The 25,804-nt window shown below is 38.5% G+C and overlaps 1 protein-coding gene across 1 annotated transcript in view; it reads left to right on the top strand.

Annotated features, from left to right (window-relative positions):
• DSCAM (DS cell adhesion molecule) overlaps positions 1-25,804 on the top strand; it is a 753,301-nt gene that overhangs the window by 419,527 nt on the left and 307,970 nt on the right. The window contains exons 5-8 of the mRNA XM_049709686.1: positions 5,382-5,660; positions 9,666-9,941; positions 17,145-17,441; positions 18,196-18,471. Coding sequence (XP_049565643.1) covers positions 5,382-5,660; positions 9,666-9,941; positions 17,145-17,441; positions 18,196-18,471 — 1,128 coding nt within the window. The remainder of the gene's footprint in view (positions 1-5,381; positions 5,661-9,665; positions 9,942-17,144; positions 17,442-18,195; positions 18,472-25,804) is intronic.

Here is a 25,804-nt window from a genome sequence, read left to right as displayed (position 1 = left end):
ACAAGAGAAAAAAACTGCAAAAATCACAAACATGTGGCAGCTAAACAGTATGCTACTAAACAACCAATGGGTCACTAAAGAAACCAAAGAGGAAATTTTAAAATATCTGAATACACACAAAAACAAAAGCACAACAATCCAAAATCTATGAGATACAGCAAAAGCAGTTCTAAGAGGGAAGTTTATAGTGATGCAAGTCTACCTCAAGAAATAAGCAAAATCTCAAATAAACAACCTAACTTTATACTAGAGGAACTAGAAAAAGAAAAACAAAAACAAAAACAAAGTTAGTAGAAGGAAAGAGATTATAAAGATCAGAGCAGAAACAAATGCAATAGAAACTAAAAAAATAGAAAAAATCAATAAAATTAAGGGCTAGTTCTTTGAAAAGATTAAAAAAATATATAAAATTTTAGCCAGACTCATCAAGAACAAAAGAGAGAGGTTCCAAATAAATAAAGTCATAAATAAGTGGGGAAAAGTTACAACCAACACCACAGAAATACAAAGGATCATAAGAGATTACCACAATTATACACCAATAAAATGGACAATCTAGAAGAAATGGATAAATTCCTAGAAATGTACAATCTCCCAAGACTGAATCAGGAAGAAATAGGAAATCTAAACAGACTGATTACCATTAATGAAATCAATCAGTAAAAAAACAAAAAAAAAACAACAAAAAAAACCTTTCAACAAACAAAGTTCCAGGACCAGACAACTTCCCAGGTGAATTCTACCAAACATTTAAAGAAGAGCCAATCCTTCTCAAACTATTCCAAATTTGAATAGGAAGAAATGCCTCTGAACTCATTCTGTGATGCCAGAATCACCCAGTCACTCAGATACCAAAACCAGACAAAGACACCACACACACCACACAATTATAGGCCAACATCAAGAATGAATATTGCAAAAATCCTCAATAAAATATTAGCACAAACTGAATTCAACAATACATTAAGAGACATACACCATGATCCATGGGATTTATCCCTGGGATACAAGAATAGTTCAGTATACACAAATCAATCAATGTGACACACTATGTTAACAAATTAAAGAATCAAAATCATATGATTATATCAGTAGAGGCAGAAAAAGCTTTTGAAAAAATTTAATATTCATTTATGATTAAAAAAAAAAAAACTCTTGGGTCTTTCCTGGTGGTGCAGTGGTTAAGAATCCGCCTGCCAACGCAGGGATCATGGGTTTGAGCCCTGGTCCAGGAATATCCCATGTGCCGTGGAGCAACTAAACCCATGTGCCACAACTACTGAGCCTGTGCTCTAGAGCCCATGAGCCACAACTACTGCGTCCTCGTGCCATAACTACTGAAGCCTGAGCACCTAGCGCCTGTGCTCCACAACAAGAGAAGCCACCACAATAAGAAGCCAATGCACCACAATGAAGAGTAGCCCCCACTCACTGCAACTAGAGAAAGCCGGCAAGTAGCAATGAAGACCCAATGCAGCCAAAAATAAATTAAAAAAAAAAAAAAACTCTCAACAAAGTGAGTATAGAGAGAACATACCTCAACATATATATGGCAAGCCCACAGCTAACACCATACTCAACACTGAAAAGCTGAAAGCATTTCCTCTAAGATTAGAAACAATACAAAAATATTCACTCTCACTCTTTCATTCAACATAGAACTGGAAGTCCAAGCCACAGAAATCAGACAAGAAAAGAAATAAAAGTAATGCAAATTGGAAAGGAAAAAGTAAAACTATCACTGTTTGCAGATGACATGATACTGTATACAGAAAAATCCTAAAGATGCCACCAAAAAACTACTAGAACTCATACAATAAATTTGGTAAAGTTACAGGATATAGAATTAAAATACAGAAATTTCTTGCATTTCTATACATGTAATAACAAACTATGAGAAAGAGAAATTAAGAAAACAATCCCATTTACAAGTGCATTGAGAAAAAAAATACCTAGGAATAAATCTAACCAAGGAGGTAAAAGACTTGTATTCCAAAACCCAGAAGACGTTGATGAAAGAAATTGAAGATGACACAAACAAATGGAAAGACACAACATGCTTATGTCTCAGAAGAATAAATATGATTAAAATGGCCATGTTCCCCATGGCAATCTACAGAATCGTTGCAATTCATATCAAAATACCAATGGCATTTCACATATCTAGAACAAATAATTCTAAACTTTGTATGGAAACCAAAGAAACTCTGAATAGTCTAGACAATCCTGAGGAAGAAGAACAAAGCTGGAGGCATATCATGCTCCCTGATTTCAAACTATATTACAGAACTACAGTCATCAAAACAGTATGGTACTGATGCAAAAACAGACACATAGATCAATGGAACAGAATAGGGAGGCCAGAAATGAACCCACACTTCTATGATCAATTAATCTATGACAAAGGTGGCAAGAATATAAAACGGGTAAAAGATAGCCTCTTTGATAAATGATGTTGGGAAAACTGGATACCTAAAGGCAAAAGAATCAAACTGGACTACTCTTTCACACCATATACAAAAATAAATTCAAAATGGATTAAAGACCTAAACTGAAGTCCTGAAACTGTAAAACTCCTAGAAGAAAACATAGGCAGTACATTCTTTGACATTGGTCTTAGCAATATTTTTTTAGATCTATCTCCTCAGGCAAGGGGAAAAAAAGCAAAAAAATAAATATATGGGAATACATGAAACTAAAAAGCTTTTGTGCAGTGAAGAAAACTATCAACAAAATGAGAAGGTTGCTGAATGGAAGAATATATTTGCAAATGGTATATCTGATAAGGGGTTAATATCCAAAATATACAAAGAACTCATACAACTCAACATCAAAAAAAAACCTAATTAAAAAATGGGTAGGGCTTCCCTGGTGGCGCAGCGGTTGACAGTCCACCTGCCGATGCAGGGGACACGGGTTCGTGCCCCAGTCCGGGAAGATCCCACATGCCGTGGAGCGGCTGGGCCCATGAGCCATGGCCGTGGAGCCTGTGCATCCGGAGCCTGTGCTCCACAGCGGGAGAGGCCACAACAGTGAGAGGCCCACATAACGCAAAAAAAAACCCAAAAAACAAAACAAAATAAAAAATGGGTAGAAGACCTGAATAGATTTTTTTTTTCCCAAGGAAGACATACAGATGGCCAACAGACATATGAAAAGATGCTGAACATCACTCATTATCAGGGAAGTGCAAATCAAAACTATGGTGAGATATCAGTACCCATCTCTCAGAATCGCTATTATCAAAAAGTCCACAAATAAAAAGTGTTGGCAAGGATTTGCAAAAAAATGAACCCTCATGCACTGAACAGCCACTATGGAAAACAGTATGGAACTTTTCAAATAATTAAAAATAGAACTACCATATGATCCAGCAGTTCCACTTCTGGGTATTTATCTGAAGAAAACAAAAACACTAATTTGGAAAGGTATATGCACCCCTATATTCATTGCAACATTATTTACAATAACTAAGATATGGAAGCAACCTAGGTGTACATCAGTAGATGAATGGATAAAGAAGATGTGCTATAAATATACAATGAAATATTATTTAGTCCTAAAAAATGAAATCTTGCCATCTGTGAAAACATCAGTGGACGTAGAGGGTATTATGCTGAGTGAAATAAGTCAGAGAGAGAAAGACAAGTGCTGCACTATATGATTTCACTTGCGTGTGGGGTCTACAACAACAAATGAATAAACATAACAAAACAGACTCATCAGCACAGAGAACAAATGGGTAGTTGGTGCAGGGGAGGAAGGAAGGGGAATGAAAAGGAAAAAAGGGTAACCATGTGAGGCAATGAATGCTAATTAGCTTGATTTTGGTGATCATTTCACAAAATATATTTATCTGAAAGCATCACATTTGACACCTTAAGTATATACAATTTTTGCCAGTTATACCTCAATAAAGCTGGAAAAACATTTGAAAAGGAGACAGAACAACAAAATGTTAACTGTAAAACAATCCTGATTTGATTAGCTCAATTATAAAAACAGTAATAATGATATGACTTTTTATCTCATTATGAAACAATGAATGTGGAGTAGATGATAGGTGATACCAAGAGGCTGTTATTACTCTTGTGTGATACTGACATTGTGGTTATACATGAAAACTCTTATTTTCATCAGAGAAGCATTCTAGATAACATAGGTTTTATGACTTGAGTCAAGCATGTTGGCACCAAAAGCAAAGGCTGTAGAGAAATAAACAGAAGGAGGATAGAAATATTGTGATGCCTGTTGTATCTGGGTGATGACTATATAGGACACATTATATCATTTTCTCTTGTTTTGTGTGAGTTTGCAAATTTTTGTGATAAAAACTGGTTTTTAAAGATGTAGATAAAAAGTTTGAAGACACGGAGATGGAAACTAAATCCAATGTTGTGTGGTTGGACTAAGTCTATGTCTGACCAAATGTCTCCATGAGAGCACGTATCAAGCATCACTTAAATGTAAAAGAAATGCCCCATTCCTTTTTTTGTAAAATAGTTTTATCGAGATTTAATTTACCAACCATAAGCTTCACTCATTTTAAGTATACAATTCAAAGATTTTAGTAAATACATAGAGTTATAATCTAATATTAGAACATTATTTTCTACCCAAAAAGATCCCTGCTGCCCATTTGCAGTAAATTCCAATTCCAGCTCTGGGAAACTACTAATCTACTATCTGTCTCTACTGATTTTCATTTTCTGCATATTTCATTTAAGTCAAATCCTGCAGTATATGGCTTTGTATCTGCCTTCTTTCATTTAGCATAATCTTTCGAGGCTTTTTCATGTTGTAACACGTGTCAGTGTTTCACTCTTTTGTATTGCCGAATAGTATGTATGTATATTCACATTTTGTTTCTCCATCCACTAAACAATGGTCCTTTGGATTACTTCAGCTTTTTGGCTGTTATGAGTAATACTGCTATGAACGTTTGTGAACAAGTCTTTGAGTGGACATAGGTTTTCCTTTGTCTACGGTAGATACCTGGGAGTGGAGCTTTTGGGACCTTACCCCTTGCTATTGCTTGTGTTTTTTATTATAGCCATCCTAGTGGCTATGAAGTAGTATCTCACTGTGGTTTTAATTTGTATTACCCTAGTGGCTAATGATACTGAGCATCTTTCCATGTGCTTATCAGTCATTTGTATATCTTCTTTAGGGATATAACTGCTTCAACCTTTTGTAAATTCTGAGAAAAAGAAATTTATATGAATAGTGCTTTTTTCTGTTCATACATATATATATATAATATCTTAAAGATCTGTATCAATAGTTGGAATGATACATAGAATATGAATTATACACGAGGCCCTACGATTCTGAATGACCACTTTAACTCATATCTAATAGGCTTTTCTTTTCTTCTGCAGACCCAGCGAACTCAGCCCCGTCCATACTGGATGGGTTTGATCATCGCAAAGCCATGGCGGGGCAGCGTGTGGAGTTGCCTTGCAAAGCGCTCGGCCACCCCGAGCCAGATTACCGCTGGCTGAAGGACAACATGCCCCTGGAACTTTCTGGAAGGTTCCAGAAGACCGTGACTGGGCTGCTTATTGAGAATGCACGCCCCTCAGACTCAGGCAGCTATGTGTGTGAAGTGTCCAACAGATATGGAACTGCTAAGGTGATAGGCCGCCTGTACGTGAAACGTAAGTTGGATGGTAACTTGCAGCGGTGATGGTGGAGCTCTTGTTACAAGCCGACCTCCGGGCTTTCTCTGTAGCCCCCACGAATCCTCACGGCAGCCCTGCTGAGACCCACAGTAGCCCCATTTTACAGACGAGGAAATTGAGGCTCCAAATTCTCAAGGTTACACAGCTGGAGAGTTGGGAGCCACAGGATATATTTCCAAGATAACGTTACCTAGCTGTTGAATTCAGAATGGTCAACCTGTCTGCAAGTCAGTGGAGGGAGAGAGGCAGGGTGGTGCTGTCAGCAAAAGCAGTGGTGATCAGATCAAAGCAGTTGTCCTTGGCCTGTTTCCAGATGCTGCTTTAAATTTCTAAATGGGGCTATTATCAGCTCTATAGAGGGCTGTATATAAGGTTGTTATTATCCAAATATTGGACTTGGACTCAATATTATAGATAATTTAGGCCAAGTATGGTAGATATATCTCATCTCTAATTGATTTGTAGCGGCTGATGTGAGGAAGATGTTGAGAAGGACGCCAAAGGTAGACTCGGAAGAAGGAGGGGTGTGATTGCAGGGGGAAGCGCTCTAACCTAGTTGAAAAGCCTTAATTTTGCTCATGCAGAAACCAAATCAAAGTGAGTTACTCAAGATCACATGGCCAGAAATGAGTGTCAGAACTCTGGTCAAAATATGTGGCTCTCAGTTGCCAGTATGTTATCATACATATCTGTATACATAAAAATTTGATGAACTGAACTGAGCAAACTGAATACGAGTCTGACATTGAAAAGGGAGGCATTTTCTTACCCTGGCTTTTTTCCAGCCTTATGCCTGTTTATGGAACTGCCTCTTCAGTGTCACCTTGGGTGTAGACAGCTTTAGCACAATACCAGCCCAAGTGAGTACATTTGAAATAAATATCCCAATGACTGCCTGGAATCGGCTGTCCAGACTGAGTCCTGCAAATGTCATTCGAACATGCTTAGGCTGAGATTAGAAAGAAAAGGAGGATAATGTCTGCACAGTTATATTTCGATGGCTGAAGACCCTTGTAGATGAAACAATGCAGCATTGGACAGCCAATGAGAATCACTCCAGTATGCAGGCTCAACACCACCTTTCGTGGCTCCCCAGTTTCTGTTGAATAAAGTTTGTATCTTAGGATAGTATGGAAAGCATCTCAAGTAAAGCTGTACGGTCATACTTCTCATAGTTTTTCTTCAAAAAACCCTACTCCTGTGAGATCCAACTTCTTCCTCTTCTCGTGCAAACCTGTTCCTTCCCTAATTGCAAGTCATGCTGTTCCCTCCTCATGTAATGTAAGACGGTCTTCAAGTACCTGAATGTCTAAAACTTCCCATCTTTCTAAGTCTAATGCAGTGCCTCATTCTCAAAACATCCCGTTTCCCTCCTATTTTCTGCTCAAGGCTCAGAGTATTTTATTGCTTTCTCTGTAAAGGCATTTACCACTGTCTACATTTTAAAAGTTACTTGTGGAAAAGTCTTAATTCTGACTGCGCTTGTTTTCATCTTTGTACTCTGCCACGTCTGGAAAAGTTCCAGATATGCCTCTATTGCTCCCATCCTGCCTTCTGACTATTCCCTTTGTTTGGTCTCTCTTCTCCAGGCAGAAAGGATGCTCCTGGGTTCCAAAGTCCGAAACTTCTTCTATTCTATCTTGTCTCTTTTCTTTTGGTGCCCTCTTTTATTTTATGGCTTCAGGTTCCTCCCCTCTGAAAACAGCCCTGAATTTGCATGCTCAACCTCAGCCTCCTTGTTGAGTGTCAGGTGAGCAGCGTGTCTCCCAGTTTTATATCAGATGCTTAGCTGGCACTTCCAAAGAACAGTATCCCAAACTTCTCTCCATCATCTCTCTACCATTTACCAGCCTCTTGTTATTCTAGACATCTTTCAGCCTCAAACCCTCCAAATGCAAACTTTAAGTCCTGGATCCTCTTTAAGACTTTTCTTTCATGTCCAAGTCCTGCCAAGTCCTAGAGATTGTATCTCACCGTGTTTCTCAGCTGTGCTCTCCACCTCCACCCAGTTTTAGATCGAGTTGTTTTGTTTTTTAAATTAATTTTTATTGGAGTAGAGTTGCTTTACAATGCTGTGTTAGTTTCTGCTGTACAGCAAAGTGAATCAGCTATACGTAAATATATATCCCCTCATTTTTTGACTTCCTTCCCATTTAGTTCACCACAGAGCATTGAGTAGAGTTCCCTGTGCTCTACAGTAGGCTCTCATTACTAGATCGAGTTTTAATTGCACCTCAATGAGACATCTGCAATGCCCCTTTGCTGACCAGTTTCCCCACTGTCGTCTGTCCAACACAATATGATCGATGGATTCTCCAAAAAATGTGTTTGTCTATAGCACTTACTTGCTAAAAATTCTAGAAAGCTCTCTTTAGCTCCCTCTGATTTGATTCCAAAATCTGGAGGTCTTTTGTGGTCTTGTCCCAGACTGCCTGTGTAATTTTTCTCCCACTGTTCTCCTTCAGAGCATCCAAACTGATCCAAAACTCTTCCTGAGACCTGGCAGTGCCTCATGCTCTAATTCCTGCAGTTCCCACTCTTCACGAGGCCCTCTCTTCATCCCAGCTGGCCTCAGTTCTATCCATCCTTGATGTCTGAGGACATTCTATCGATCCTCTTCCACACAGTGTACGTCTCTAATGGACGCTTTGGGTTACTATCTTCCTTCTTGTACTTGTCTTATCCATCTGGAAGACTGAATTTCTTAAAGACTTCACAATGTGGTGACACAAGAAGTCAGTAATAACTGGGGTAAACAACTGGTTTTTGCCATTTACCTGTTGAATGGATTTGGTTAAATTAATTGATCTCTCGGAATAATCGTTTCTTCTCTAAAATGGAGATGATAACACAAAACTTGCAGGACTGTGGGAAGACTGACTTAACTCATGTTCAGAAGATATTTGATAGCTTTATGGCACATGCTAGTGGCACCACAAATGTTATTCATGTTTGTCTCACCTGTGAGTTTAACCCCATCCTTGGCATATAGTAGATGTTCAATAAATGCTACGGCATTCAATTGGGTTTGCTGAATGAAAACATAGGAAGTCAAAGATGAGAGTTACCACCTATCCAAAGAAGTTAGCCTCATTTTAAAGAACAAAACCCTGTTTTATGATCACGAATCCTAATATCTACCTGCTTTCTTACAGCTGTGTGTTACTGGCCCTGGTTAAGCCACATAGGGGAGGGGAGTGAGTATGTGTGTGTGAGAATGGCCCAGAGCAAACCCATCTGTGCCATGCTGGGAGACGGCAAATAGGATTTAAATATTCAAATATTTCTGTCCTTGCTGGCAACCAGCACATTGCATTTCTTACTGTCAGTGCGTTAACACTCACATTTACTCAGTGAGAAAGCAATATGACCCATGTCAGTCTATTTGCTATACAGTGAAAGAAGCCCAGAAAAAAAAAAAAAAAAAAAAAAAAACGAATAGTGATGAGGGTGTTCCCAAACAAAATGGTGTACCATGAAATAATACTGAAATAAGAATATATGGAGTGTGTTCTTTTTTAAGGTTCTTTTATTTTTCTTTTTGCAATGTCATCCCCTACAAAAGCAATAGAAAGATAACAGTCTTAACAAGAAATGTACTCCAACAGAAAATCTGTACACATTATCACTTACAGCAATTGTACATGGTAAATTAACTGTAAAAAAAAATGTTCTTTCTAAATCCCTCTGCTGCCTTAACTCTTGGAGTATTATAGGTAGAAGGTCTACCTAGTGCTGTTTACAAGTCCCAGATTAAGACTGTATAACTTACATAAAACCTATTAACGTGTCAGCTCAGTTTAATATCTTTGACTATTCAGTGCCCTGTATGAGGAAAAAACCCACCTTGGCATATTGACAAATGGGCAGAAAGTGCTTGCGAAGATGCCTTTGCCTGTCATAAGTCCAGCATGTTGTTGAAATGATCTCTACATGTGTGCTGTTTTTAACCTTCTTTTTTTCTCTTCCCCAAAACTCCAGAGCCACTGAAAGCTGCCATCAGCCCCAGGAAAGTTAAAAGCAGCGTGGGCAGCCAGGTGTCCTTGTCCTGCAGCGTGACAGGGAGTGAGGGCCAGGAACTCTCCTGGTACCGAAACGGTGAAGTCGTCAACCCTGGAAAGAATGTCAGGATAACAGGCATCAACCACGAGAACCTTATAATGGATCACATGGTCCGAAGTGACGGGGGCGCGTACCAGTGCTTTGTGCGCAAGGACAAGCTGTCCGCTCAAGACTATGTGCAGGTGGTCCTTGAAGGTCAGTGGGCCCCGTTACAGGGTTCGGCGAAAAAAGAGCCCAAACCCAGAGCCCAAACTCAGGAGCAAGAGTAAAGGGTGAAACACTGCTCTTAACTCACAGTGTTAAGATTTCTGTCTATCTGACCAGCTTATAATTCTACCCTAGTTTTTCAAGCTCAACTGGGCAAATAAAAGAATAAGTTCTGGTGAAATGAACATTGTCTATGGTAGAAGCAACATAAGTAACGTGATTTAACTTAAGGTTAAGTAACATAAACGTTGCCCACTCACGTGTTTAAAGTTACTTGTCAAGATGTAGACCTTAGGGCTTCCCTGGTGGCGCGGTGGTTGAGAGTCCGCATGCCGATGCGGGGGACACGGGTTCGTGCCCCACTCCGGGAAGATCCCACATGCCGCAGAGCGGCTGGGCCCGTGAGCCATGGCCGCTGAGCCTGCGCGTCCGGAGCCTGTGCTCCGCAACGGGAGAGGCCGCAACAGTGAGAGGCCCGCGTACCGCAAGAAAAAAAAAAAAAAGATATAGACCTTAGAAACTCGAGATTTATGGTTTGGTTGACAACTCGTTGCCCTCTAGCCCAGGGTTCCTCGGGAGCGCTTGCGTGGAAGGCTGCTTTAAGCACTGTAGCATGTTGCGCGGCCTCCTTCACTAGGTGCTAGCAGCGCCTTCCTCCAGTGTGACAGACAGAAATGTCTCTAGACATTGCCAGGTGTCCCCTGGAGGGGAAAATAGCTCCCCCAAATTGATAAGCACAACTTTGGAGGCAACATTTAGAGCAACGTTTCAATGTGGTGCTTGGTGGAGTGAAAAAATGGCTTCTGGTTTGTGGGGTTGTCTATTTGGGTCCATAGAGTCACAGATTTAGGTGAATGGAATTTTTGAAGAATTACCTTGTGTTATCATAAGAGGTTTTAGGTATGTTATGTTGTTTTCTTTGCTTAACCGCCTGCTGCCTACTTACATCTTCAAGCTTATCAATCAATCATCCAGGGAAAGAAGCTATTAAGGTAACAGTCAAGCGAGAGACATATGTTTATCACCAGATAATTGAACTAGCTTTTATCTGTGTATTTGCATGTCTTGTTGGAAATTGTGCCTTCTTATATAATTTAAAATTCATCTGTTATCAACTGATTAAAATAACTACATGAGTTTCATATAGCCTAAAGGAGGAAAAAAGAAAATCCATTTATATATGAAAATAAGTTTAAATATCTCTTGATGGTAAGAGGATATGAAACAGGCTTAGAATGACATTCTTATTTTGATTCGAGCATTTCCTTGCAGACAGTGAGCATTTTAAAGCAGAGGTGAAATTAGCTGAAGGCATGGTACTCATATTAAAAGCCTGACACTGTGTTCCACATAATAATTAAGTGCAGACAGTAATCAATTTGCACAGAGCCGGTTTGCTAATGATGATGCCCTGTAGTCCTCACATAGTCACTATTTTTAGATTCTTTGTAGAAAAGGGAGAGATTACCTGTCTAGGGCTGGTTACCTTGGCAACCATCTCCTGTGACGAAGAAAACCTAAAGAGCATATTGATAATCCATAATGATGTTGAAAGAGGTGAGGTTATCAGAGAGTGGCAGCAAGAAAGATTTCAAAGACACTCAGGTCTTACTGGGAAAATAACGTCTGCTTTCATCTCCAAAAAAACCTGTTGCTTGAATAAAAAGAGGGGGCAGAGGAGCACGCTGAGCCTACTTACGGATTTATTTGCTGCATGCCAGGTACCATTTGGGACAAGAAGCTTCACTTTATTTTTTCTCGTCTGAAAGATGATAATGCTAATGTCGCCAAAGAGAGCGGAAATGGAATTACAAATACATTAGCTAGTAACTGCCTTAAAATGGTGTCTAACTAGTATCCTTGTTACGACGTAACCTCCTGTAACAGCTATGGATTAACATGGATTATGAAAACTCACAATACTGTGAACTTAGAATGGCCATTGACATAATGTAGAATCTTGGAATATTTCCTATGAGGACAAAGAAACTGGAAGTTTAAAGAAACTGGAATCTAATAATTATAGGTTCAAGATCAGACCAGAACACCTGGAAAATGGAATCATAAAGAAGAATAAGAACAAGTCCTATTTCTGGAAATGATGGAGTAGCAGGTATCAGACTAACCTGCAAGAAGGTGAAAATTTTGAACTTTGGGAAAAGCAAAACTGTTTGCAGACACTGGGGAAACACCCAGAAGCAGGCAGAAATAATTTCACCCTTGAAAGAAGGGGAAAATATTAGGTGATTTCTACACTAATACCACATTTCCCCTGAGGATATTTTCCAGTGCTGGTGGGATGGGAAGGTGGGGAAACTAGAACACAAAAAGAAATGCAAAAACTACAGTCTTAATGAGATGGAAGTGAATTTTTTGACTTATTCTTTTCAACATTTAAAAAAACTATCAATATACATGTCTATATACATCAAAAATAGTCTTCAAAAGTTAAGGCAAAATAAAGATATTTTCAATAAACAAAAGCTTGAAGAATATTATGCCAGAAGACCCACCTGCACACCAAGAAATGGTAAATGAAGTCATTCAGGGTGAAGAAAATGACCTAAAATGGAAACTCAGATCTACAGCATGAGAGTATGAGAAATGACAAATATGTTAGTAAACATTTAGCAAAATTGTTTTCTCTCTTTTAATTTCTTTAAACAGCAATTGACAAATTAAACAACTACACAATTACAATATTGTGTTATAGAGTTTATAACATAAATAGATAGAATAACACAGTGGACAGAATATAAATTACATTCTTTGAAATCATTTGTTGCAAAGTTCCTCCATTTCACATGAAGAATGATAATTTTAACTTTTAATAGATGTGATTAAAGTTATATGTACATATACATATGTATAAATCTGCATATACACGTTCATGTTAATATATGTATAAATATATATGAAAATGGAAAGGCAAATATGGAATGAGAGAAAATATTTAACACAGACATATATAATGTATAATATATATACACATATGTCTGACAAACATTATATGTAATTTATATGAGATATCTGACATATACACATGTAAAAGTAAACTTGTACAGACTTGTATATGTTTACATATATACCTTATATCCAATATATATGTATATATTATATATATACTTGTATTCAGTAGACATAAAGAACTCCTACAAATCAATAACAAAGGCAAATAGTCTAACACAAAAATGGAAAAAAGATTTGAGCAGACATTTTAAGAAAGGAGATACACAAATGGCCAATAAGGACGGGAAAACAACATCACTTCCATGGTATTTGTCAAAAACTTGTATCTAATCACCAGGAAATATCAAACTGAATTTGAGCAACTGGCTACAAAGTAACTTCAAACATGTCAAAGTCAAGAAACGCAACAGAGACTGAGGAATGTTGCATATTAAAAGCGACTAAAGACAGATTCTAGGTCCATCCACCTCACTACAAATAACTCAATTTCGTTTCTTTTTATGGCTGAGTAATATTCCATTGTATATATGTGCCACATCTTCTTTATCCGTTCATCTGTCGATGGGCATTCAGGTTGCTTCCATGTCCTGGCTATTGTAAATAGTGCTGCAATGAACATTATGGTACATGTCTTTTTGAATTATGGTTTTTCTCAGGGTAAGGGCAGGAATAAAGGCATAGACATAGAGAATGGACTTGAGGACGTGGCAGGGAGGGGGAAGCTGGGGTGAAGTGAGAGTAGCATCAACATATACACACTACCAAATGTAAAATAGTTAGCTAATGGTAAGCAGCAGCATAGCACAGGGAGATCAACTCAGTGCTTTGTGAACACCTAGAGGGGTGGGGTAGGGAGGGCAGGAGGGAGACGCAAGAGGGAGGGGATATGATGATATATGTATGCATATGGCTGATTCACTTTGTTGTACAACAGAAACTAACAGAGTATTGTGAAGCAATTATACTCCAATAAAGATCTATTAAAAAGAGAGAGAGAGAGAGAGAGACTAAGGAGCCACCACAAATAAATGTAAGGTGTGAAACTGATAGAACTTGGGAAAATAGCTGTAAGGGACGTTATTGGTCAATCGGCAGACTTTGCATTAGATAACAGTACCGTTCCAAAGTTACATTTCCTAATTTTGCTGACTGTCCTGTGGTTATGACAGGTTCCATGAGTGTGTAAAGAGGGCACACTCAAACATGGGTTTGAAGCCAAGAACAGGCAAAAGTAATGCGTGGTGATAGAAATCAGAACGTGATCAGCTGTGGTGGGTGAAGAATGATTGAAAGAACCCCTAGCAACTTTGTGGGGTGATGGAAATGGTTTTTATCTTGATCGTTTTGTGGTTATACAGGTATATATATTTAACAAAATTCATTCTGTTTGTAAGCTTAAGATCTATACATTTAACTGTATGTAAATTTTATCTAAAAAATAAAAGTGTAACTGAAGAAAACTTTCCTAAATAGATAAAAAAAAAAAGACGAGATTTCAGTGCTTAGTGTAAAAATCAGTGAAAAGAAATTCACAGCTAAACACATCCTGACAAATACGTTGAATTGTAAGGTCAAATAAAATAACCTGAACATTCCCAAGCACCAGCAACTCGTTATGTACAAAGAGTAACCGTCAGCATCACATGTAACTTCTCTGTAAATTAAATGTAGAGCATGTTGAAGTCATGTCTGCAGTGTTCTACGGGCAAAAGCGCAGGTTCTTTATTTTAATATTATGAAGTTACTTTTGTCATATTTGATAGTAAAAGAAAGATGTTTGCAGTCCAAGGACCCTGAAATATGCTACTTATGAATGCATCTGGGGAAAAAAAGAAAGTACTTGAAGGCCTTCTCCAGCCTCAAAACATTGAGTTGGAATGAAGAAGTTTCAGGAATCGGAATGAAGATTCAGGAATTTGCAAATGAAAAGGTGGTAGAAGGCTCTAGGGAAGCAACCCAGCTCAGGCCACAGAAATAGGCTTCAGGGTTTTGTGGTGATGAATAACTCTTTCTTCAGGGATATTTGAAAATGTTAACACTTACCCTTCTGTGATGGAATTGCAAGATAGCTTCAGTTTTATTTCCAGTTTTTCTTTTGTTAATATATACTTTCAAATTTTTCAGCAATGAATACATATAATTATTATAATTAAAATTAAAAACTAAATAAAAATCTGTTAATCATTATCTTTCACTATGGTTAAACCCTTGAAATTAGCACCACAAAATTTGTTTTTAATATTTCCTCCAGCAAGGTTTATTACCAGACTCAGAAATCCTGTTGTATGTGATCACAATCATGTCAAAATGACCTATCTACACCTAGAAAAAAAAGGTGTCACTATGTTGATTTATAGTGACTGCGGCTGGTAGACCCACTGGTAACTTTTCCTTCTTTTGACTTTCATACATTTTTCTCTCTTTCTTTTCTTTAAAGGAAGCCCATATATATATATACATATATATATATATATATGTGTGTGTGTGTGTGTGTGTGTGTGTGTGTGTATATATATATATATAAAGAAACATGTATTTGTGATTACTACCATATAACATGAGGCAGATAATCAATATCTTTAATAGAAAATAATGGAATGTGAAAATTTGATCTTTGTCAAAAATAATGGAAATTGCTATGGAAACTTTCCTTAAGATTAAGCTCCTTGTTTGCCTGGGACAGTCTTGAGTTGTGCCTGTTCTCCTGGTATCTGTTTTGTTTTTGTTTTTGTTTTTGTTTTTTGCGGTACGCGGGCCTCTCACTGTTGTGGCCTCTCCCGTTGCGGAGCGCAGGCTCCGGGCGCGCAGGCTCAGCGGCCATGGCTCATGGGCCCAGCCGCTCCGCGTCATGTGGGATCTTCTTGGACTGGGGCACGAACCGGCGTCCCCTGCATTGGCAGGGGACTCTCAACCACTGCGCCACCAGGGAAGCCCTCCTGGTATCTGTTTTATTCTCAAAAGTATTCCAGGTTAGATGATAGATTAATGGCCACCCTACTTAAGATACTTATGGAATCTAAAATATGACATAAATGAACTTATCTGTGAAACAGAAACAGACTCACAGACTTAGAGAACAGACTTGTGGTTGCCAAGGGGGAGGGGGCTGGGGGGAGGATGTATTGGGAGTTTGGGGTTAGCAGATGCCCACTATTATATAGAGAATGGATAAACATTACGGTCCTACTATAGAGCACAGGGAACTATATTCAGTATCTTGTGATAAACCATAATGGAAAAGAATATGAAAATGAACCTATATATGTGTATAACTGAATAACTTTGCCTACAGCAGAAATTAACACATTATAAATCAACTATACTTCAATAAAATAAATTTTAAAAAAAGAAAGAAAGAAAAGATACTTATGGAGATATTTAATAATACTGAAAGGGTCAAATTTATTTAGCTTCTACCATTATCAAGGCCTTCATGAAAATTCACGTGCAGTTATTTGTCATTCAAACTATAAAACATGATTTCTTAGGAGAAAATTATAAAGATGAGATAATCAATCTCTTAGTTTCTTTTTCCTCTAAACAGTTCCCCAGGTGAGGGACTTCCCTGGTGGTCCAGTGGTAAAGAATCCACCTTCCAATGCAGGGGGACGTGGGTTCGATCCCTGGTCGGGGAACTAAGATCCCACATGCCGCGGGGCAACTAAGCCCGTGTGCCACAACTACTGAGCCTGTGCGCCACAACTAGAGAGAAGCCCGCACACCGCAGTGAAAGATCCTGCGTGCCGCAACTAAGACCCGAAGCAGCCAAAAAATAAATAAATTTCAAAAAATAAATAAAAAACGATTCCTCACTTGAGCAATCCCTAATTAACTTGGGGGAAGTAGAAAGCTAAAGCGACCATTGGAAGTGTGTGGGTTTCCTCTATCTTCATAACTTTGGGTGGGGATATACCAGTTTTGAATTATAAACTTCTTGGGAGATGACATTTTTTACCATGAAATTCTGAGTTGCATTATCATTCTTGTTATGACTTCATCAAGAAATATATAAGAAAATTATTAAAGCTTGCTAATGCCGTGTTTACTTATTTGGAAAATGAAATTTTGTCCTGATTGGAACTTAGCTTTATCAATAAAACCAGACTTTTGAGTCATGTCTGAGAAGCAGTACATGCACATCCTAATCATTAAATAGAAGTACTTGGAAGTTGTTTAACTATTTGTATGTGCCACTTCCTTCCGTGATTTGTCTTCCTGCAGATGGAACTCCCAAAATTATTTCTGCCTTTAGTGAAAAAGTGGTGAGTCCAGCAGAGCCTGTCTCCCTCATGTGCAACGTGAAGGGAACACCGTTGCCCACGATCACGTGGACCCTGGACGATGACCCCATCCTCAAGGGCGGCAGTCACCGCATCAGCCAGATGATCACCTCCGAGGGCAACGTGGTCAGCTACCTGAACATCTCCAGCTCTCAGGTCCGGGACGGGGGAGTCTACCGCTGCACTGCAAACAACTCGGCGGGAGTCGTCCTGTACCAGGCTCGAATAAACGTAAGAGGTGCTTGTCAAATCAGCTCCTCAAAAAACACACATAACTCATTGTAGTGGAGAAGGTTTCTGCATGCACCGAGCCGAGTCTTGGAATGCCAAAAACGGATTAACTGTCGCTTCCCATTTCCTACCCTCTGCTTCCTACTCAGGAATGGCAGTGATTGGGTTACTGTTGGAGATGGCATTTTGGTTTCTTTAGTCAGCGTGTTCTCTTGTTTTATTCTTAGACTTGTCCACTGGAGCTTTCCTTTCCTGGTTTATGCTGTGCATGCATGCTCTTTCCTTCCTCCTCTTCCATTCTGCTGTGTCCATGGTAACCCTTCATGTACCTGGTATTTAACTGACATTCACAGTGCAACATGGCATAACCTCCATCTTCATAACCTAGTGTACAGAGAGAGTTAAACAACTGAATGGCTACCAGAGTTTTCACCCAAAGAGCGTGACTGTTCAGTGCAGCCAGTTACCTTTTATTGATTAAATTGCCTTTTGTCCTATAATTCAAAACGTCTTAACAGAAGTAGTTGATAATTAAAGTATTTAACACTCACTCAATTCATTTGAAAGTAACGAAATTAAAAGGAAAAAAAAATAAACCTTCTTGGTAGAAAATGCCAAATGCAGAAAAAAATGTGCTTAACTGAAACAGATGTCCTTACATGAAACTAATCTACATTTTTAACTCAAGGAAAAGTGTACCCATTTCCACACATAAGAGGTACCCTTAAATTATTTTCAAGAGTTTCTCTGTGTCTCTCCAGGGCCTGCAAGCATTCGACCAATGAAAAATATCACAGCAATAGCAGGACGGGACACATACATTCACTGTCGTGTGATTGGCTATCCATATTACTCCATCAAATGGTACAAGAACTCTAATCTGCTTCCTTTTAACCACCGCCAAGTGGCATTTGAGAACAATGGCACGCTAAAACTCTCGGATGTGCAAAAGGAAGTTGACGAGGGGGAGTACACCTGCAACGTGCTGGTTCAACCCCAGCTCTCCACCAGCCAGAGCGTCCACGTGACAGTCAAAGGTAAGGCTGTCCCTCGGTCCCCACACAGCTCACCATGACTAAGCTCAACTGTTTCACCAGACCAACGTTAGGAGTGGGGTAATCTCAAAATCTGCATATTCAGAATAGGACAGTTACAAAGACTGAAGAATGATAAGGTCCATTGGATGTTCTAACCTCTTTACCACTGCATCTTCACCAGAGTGATGGTTGATGTAGTCTTCTTTTCACATGAACTTTTGGCTTGGTTTTCCAGGGGATTTGTGTTTTTATAAAATCATAGAAAAAAAGAAACATATCATTGACTTGGTTATCTAGTTGGCTGACAGACTGTTTTAAAACACATAGCTTTGTTTTCCTAAAACCTCCTAAAAGTGAGTTCTTTTAGAAGCCAAGTAGAAGAGATTTTCTGTAACGGATGAGGACTTCAAACAAAATAGATGAGCAAGTCAAAGCAACAACATAGGAATGCTATGTTTAAAGGACTCCACAGAAAATTTTCCTGCCTTTTAAATTATTCTTGACATCATGACATCATGACGTGGACTGTCATGGACTCTAACCGTCAAGATGAGTTTTGGAGATCATGCAGCTCAACCCCAATCTCCTTGTCAGTAAAGACCTGTAAGTGACAAGGCTCCCCCAGGGACATACAGCTTTGTAGTGTGGCAGACCCTTAGGGGAACCCATTTCTTCCATTTCCCAATCCAGTTTCCTCAAGTGAACATAAAATGAAAATTTTCAATTATGTAAATAATTGCAGGAAACAGGTCATGGAAATAGCTCTAATGCACCATCAAGTAATACCAAAAATATGTGGAAACGGCCTCCTGCCCTGCTAAGCTGCCTGCCTGAGCTACACGGTTATCTCCCTAGGTACCAGTAATTGTCTTTAATGTCCTGGTTACAAAGCTGCATAGGTTTTCCATGGTCTTCCCCAACCATCTTTTCTCACAAATCCTGTTAGTTTACCTGTTTAGGGACACCTATAAATACACACACACACACACACACACACACGCACACACACACACACACACATGCACACACACGCACATGGACACACACACAATGTATTTTATTATGTAGTATACGTTAGGTAACATGTATTATGTATTACATATTACATACACCTGCATATAACTTTGAATTTTTTTAATAACCACATATCTTAAGAATTTTCTCAAATCATTAGAAATTCTTAGTAAGCCAGTTTGGTCATAGCTGCATAAAACTTCATTTTGTGATTGTATTTATTTCTTTAACTATGATGGATGGAATATCTACGCTATGCCCGGTAGGTCAATACCTCAGAAAATAAGTTCTACTTGATGACAAAGAATTTTCCCTAAAAGAAACCAACCCCAGGGATAAAAAGAAGCCAAGCAAAGACCATCGATAGGGAGGGTGGGAGATGGAAGACGGAAGGAGGCTGTCAGATGGAAGGAGGCTGTCAGGTGTGGCAATCAAATTAGAGAGGCAGAAAGCAGAATGCCCTCCAGATGCAAGATGATATTAAAACCAAAGAGATCTATAAAACTTACAACAGCCAAATGATCAGAGATAGAGATGTGCCCGGCAGTCTCTAATGAAAGCCTTCCAGATGACAGATTAGATGTCTCCATGGACCCTACCATATGAGAATATCACGCACTAAGAAAAATTTGATTAGAAAGACTTTAAACAATGGGTTTACCAAGAAGCTGGGAATACAAAACTTGCTAAAGAAATCTATATTCCACTGCTGTGCATTCATTGTAAGTTAATTTTTTGTGCACATGCCTGGGCAGAGGAGAGAGTATATACTTTTTGTTAATCGTTGCTTCAAAACATGCTTTTTTTTGTTTTAAGGAGCAATGTCTAAACTAAATATAAATACAGTTGGCTATTAATACTACAGTATATTCCACCTTACTTTTATTGAATTTTATCTTTTGGGGTAGACAAATGAAACTGCAGATACTGCAGGCTGAGTGGATAGGGTTAAGCCTGCTTAAACCTGTGTAGGGCTTCCCAGGTGAAAAATAATAAATTCTGGACTCCTATATGTCAACCTAGGGCATACTTTTTGGAGGGAGTCATATTCACGTGCATTGCACTCTAGCAAAGATATTTAGAGTAATTCGATTTAAGATACCACTTGCATTTCTTGCTTAAAATGACATCTAACTGTCAACATACAGTAACAGTTATACACCATTAACGACCTTAGCCTTTCCTCAGATGTCAGTAGAAAGTCGTAACCATATTAACTTCTGAGCATTTAAATTTGAATTTTAAAATGTTTTGAAATGAAATATGTAAATTAAATCACACTCCAGTGGTTAGGTTTGTAGCCCATCAAAGCTTTTAAAAGAATTAATAACCTTTACTATTTTCAATTATGGTAAGGATTATGATAAGGGAGAGATAAGACATCAACTGAATTACAGGAAAAGACTGAAATTTTTGACTCTCCCTGTGGAGCAGGATTGGAAGACAGTCTTCCTTATTTTATTTATATATATTCAGCTCCATTACCTTTGCGATTAGTCTACACAGTGAATACTGTATTCAGATCATTTTAGAAGAGCAAATATAATACCTCAAAAGTTGGCTTCATTTGGAAGTGGGCCCACTTGTTTCCATTAATAATGCTGCAAACTGTAAAACTAAACCATTTTTATCTTGTTTCCAGGAGTTTTTTCTTTAACACTAGAGTGGTGTGTGTGTGTGTATGTGTGCATGTGTGCGTGCGTGCGTGTGTGTGTGTGTGTGTGTGTATGTAGATGACATTTGGAAACAATACTATTTTTCAGTCATGTCTTTTTTGCTTCTTTATTCCCCCTTCACTTATTTTGTGTCATATGACTTGGGAAATTTTTAAAAAATCAAAGATTGATATAAATAACATTTTGATCATTAGTAGTGCCTGAAACTTGAGAAGTTCTAAACTATATTAACGAGAAGCGCAATTTTGCTTCCTTCACACATGTAGGGAGACATGAATGTCAAAATCCCTTTTTTCACTTCATTTCAATTTAACAAGCAGTGTTACATTTAACACAGTGCAGAGCTCTTCCTGCCTCATTTTAGGTGCCACATTGAAGTTGAACAGTGCCCAGTTGAGTGTTCTAAGTGCTAGAGACCAACACAGCCAGGAAAGTTAATTGGCTGCTAGATAAAAATGTCACCTTCTATTTGTATTTATATAAAACTTTGTCGTTTACAAAACACTCTCAGAATTGTAATCTTAATTAATATGCACAGTGAGTCTGTAATGTAGATAAAGCATCACCAGAGAAACAGAATAGAGAGAGCAGGAGGCCTGCTCAGGATTGTCCAGTAATAAAGTCAGGGCTCAAATACACATCTTTGCTTTCCAGTACCACCCCACAGTGTGTTTTTGAAAAGTAATTCACATTGCAGTGGGAAGCCAAGATTGAAGTGAGGAGAAATTAACTCAAAGTACCTGGGAAGAAAGCTGTTTAAAAAATCAAGAAAGGAGATTATCTTAGAGGTAAGGGTACGAGCTACGGAGTGCCTAACGTAAGAGAGAGGCAGAATTAGTTAAATTGAAAAGAGGGGAAGGAAGGAATGGATTTGGTGAGTGAGCATGGGTAAGAACCAGAGGACTCCAGAAGTTCTAGTCTGGATGATGGAAAGTCCAAGAGGGAGAACCTAAAATATCTTATGAACGGTAGGCTTAGTATCATGTGTCTGTGGACCACTATTGTGGATTCAGACCAGGGGAACTTTGATATAAGAATTTGGGGAGTGGGCTGAAATTAGTAGAGAGCAGTGGTTGAAATTGTAACTTGGCAAGTGTGTCTAAGAAGCATCAAGCTTTTGGAATTGTATTTTATGAGTTTTTTTAATTAACGTTTGCCAGCTTGTTGTATTTTTTTAGAGTCCACGTATAAGTGATATCATACAGTATTTGTCTTTCTCTGTCTGCCTTACTTCACTTAGCATAATGCCATCCAAGTCTTCCATGCTGCTGCAAGTGGCAAGGGGTCATTCTTTTTATGGCCGAGTAGTATTCCATTGTGTATATATATGTATAGATATAACATCTGCCTTATCCATTCATCTGTTGATGGACACTTAGGTTGCTTCCTTGTCTTGACAATTGTAAATAACACTGTGAACATTGGGGTGCATATATCTGTTTGAATTAGTGTTTTTGTTTTTTCAGATATATACCTAGGAGTGGAATTGCTGGGTCATATGGTGGTTCTATTTTTAGTTTTTTGAGAAAAAAACTACAATAAACTAGTGAGCAAAATAAAGAAAGAAGCAGACTCACAGACATAGAGAACAAACTAGTGTTTACCAGTGGGGAGAAGGGAGCGGGGAGGGGCGATATAGGAGTAGGGGATTTTTCAAAAAGATTATTATGGGATTATATGAAATCATGTGTGTGAAACTTTTGAAAATTATAAAGCATTATAAAATTTAAAGAATCTTTTATTCGATAAAAAAGTTAAAAAAATTTATATTTGTCAATAATGAGGTGAGATGGTGATGCTAGAAAGGAAATAAAAGCAGTGACAAAATTCACTCTTTCATATTTCATATCATTTTCTAAATGTAGCACTTCCCAGTTCTAATTCGAGACAGATTTTTATCGTTTCCTGCTTCAAACTGATGGAAGAGTTAGGTGTCGTTGACAGCATTTCCGACTCATGGTCGTGACCCTTTGTGTTCTGCAGCCTAACTGACACACTCTTCTGCACCATCTGGCAGAAAGATCCTGCTCTCACTGCAGCTTTTGATCATAGGGTGCATCTCACCTCGTCTGTCATCCTAGCGGCCTCACAGAGCTACTGTTGGTGCAGTTGGGGAAATGAACACCCTGTTAAAAATGGTGCTGAGAATGCGTCTGCTTTCCTCCACCTCTCAGTGAGCGGCCAGGAACGTAGTCTTCTAATGACATCATCCTTCAAGGGCTCCTGACAAGCTAATGTCGCTTGGCCCAGGCAGAGCTGCAGCTCTGTGCACGGAAACAACCTTGGCAGTGTCACCCACTCCCACTTTGTGACTGACGTTTGCTCATTTGCTCTTCCAGCCAGAGCACCATCAACCTCCACCAGGTTCCAAACCCAACTCTGTCAGGGATGAAGAGTCTTCTTCTCTTTATCACTTTCACTTTCTTCCACTCTCCTCTCTCCAGCTACTGGAGTCATTTATAATACTGTTCATAGAAAACATAACATTTCGGGGTTATTTTTCTCTTTTAGGTGCCTCATTAAAGTTGAGCAATGTTTAATTTAAGGTCCTATTTGCTAGGGTCTTGTGTGACCATAAATTTTAGTCATTTGCAAAATTCTTGTATTGATTTTCAACAACTACTTAGAGAGTGTACGGTTTATATTGTGAGTAGTATGGGAGAAAATAAAGCTGGTGGGGGAACATAAAGGCAATACATTAAATGTGTAACACTTTCGTGGTAATTTATGACTTCAAATGGGAATTTAAGTTCTCTTTGTTAATGTAACATCCTAATGTGGCAAAAGAAGGCTGATTGTGTGGCGAATTTTCACCATCCCTCCTCTGTAAACTACCAAAGACGCACTCATGTTTAAATGTGCTTAAATGGCTGTAGTTTCTCACCTGACCTGAGGAGAGGTGCTCTCACACTTCCACAGAAGAGAAGTTCTTTACTTTGGTTAGGATGTCAAGACTGAGTTCCAAACTCAGCTGGAGCACTTGCCTTCAAACAGATTTGTCCTGGAGATAGGTTGCTTTGTTATTTTTCTTCCAATCTGGAAAATGAAGCTGGTACCTTTCTTTTTTTTTTTTTAACCTGTTTCCTGTTACATTTTAATTATTTTTTATTTTTAAAATTAATTTCTGTTGGAGTGTAGTTGCTTTACAGTGTTGTGTTAGTTTCTGCTGTACAGCAAAGTGAATCAGCTATGCATATATATATATCCTTTCTGTTTTGGATTTCCTTCCCATTTAGGTCACCATGGTATATTGAGTAGAGTCGCTCATTAGTTATCTATTTTATACATAGTATCAGTATTGTATATATGTCAATCCCAAACTCCCAATTCCTCCCACCACCCCCCTTCCCCCTTGGTATCCATACATTTGTTCTCTATGTCTGTGTCTTTATTTCTGTTTTGCAAATAAGAGAGGGTGTGGAGAAAAGGGAACACTCACGCACTGTTGGTGGGAATGTAAATTGATACGGCCACTATGGAGAACAGTAGGGAGGTTCCTTAAAAGGCTAAAAATAGAACCACCGTATGACCCAGCAATCCCACTACTGGTACCTTTCTTTAAAGAAACACTATATTAGTTTTTTTTTTTTTACAAATAACATCTCAAATTGGTTTCCTCTAAGTAGACAAAAAGAAAAAGAACATGTATTTGATTTGCTATGAAGTCAAAGAATGCAAATTTTTATTCAGTTAAAATTAAAATTGTGGGAGAAATAAGGTTTTGCAATACTTGTTATGCATGTTAGACACAGGGACTCCAAGAAGGAGAGAATGAAGTAAAGATGAGAAAGGAAGAAAACATGACAAGAAGATTACTCACACTTTCACTGCCTGACCCACAGTCAATCTCTCTGGATATACACACAGTTGTATGTGCACACAAACACAGGCAGGGAAAAAAATTCCTTTGGTAGTGCTTAAGTGATAATGCCCTGATAATATTTTAATCAGAAAAATTTAAACTCATTAAATATGGACTAGTACAAATGCAAGTAATTGTCAAAATATATAAGTTCAACAGAATTTGTAGTTTATGCACATGCAATATATAACAAATATTTATTTTATTACATTTATTTATAAATATAAAGATATTACATTCACACATAAAGTATTCGTATGTGTTGAAATCATGTGTAAATATTTATGTGTGTTATATTCAAATGTAGATGGACTTAAGTATATATAAAATATGCCTACATATGTGTAAATAGATGATACAAGGATAGAACCTTAGGGATATAAATAAACTTGGGGTTCATCTAGACCAGCATCCCATGTGATACTCAACCTGCCCTTCGACTGTACTCAAATTTTTCCAGACTGTCTGCACGGGGTCTCTGCAGTGCGCCCAATGAGCTCTAAGCCCTTTCTGATTCTGCTTGGCCATGATGATCAGACATTTCTTCCTCCTGTTGAATACAAATCTGTCTTCTCTAATTCTTCCTCTTCTTTCTGGTCCCATTGTTTCCTCTGGGGCAGCTCAGAGGAACTCTCCCCCTTCCCCATAGAAACTACCCAATGTGGGCAACGATGAGCCACTGCCTTCCTGACTCACCATCTTTAACATCCTCATTCGTTCAACTGTGTTGTGTACAACAAAGCTCAGAAACTGGTTTCCTTTGTAAGGACACATGGATGTG

This window comes from Orcinus orca, chromosome 5, assembly GCF_937001465.1.
Source record: "Orcinus orca chromosome 5, mOrcOrc1.1, whole genome shotgun sequence".
Taxonomy (NCBI): domain Eukaryota; kingdom Metazoa; phylum Chordata; class Mammalia; order Artiodactyla; family Delphinidae; genus Orcinus; species Orcinus orca.
Note: the sequence above shows the minus strand (reverse complement) of the source record. Positions and strands in the feature narration are given on the sequence as shown.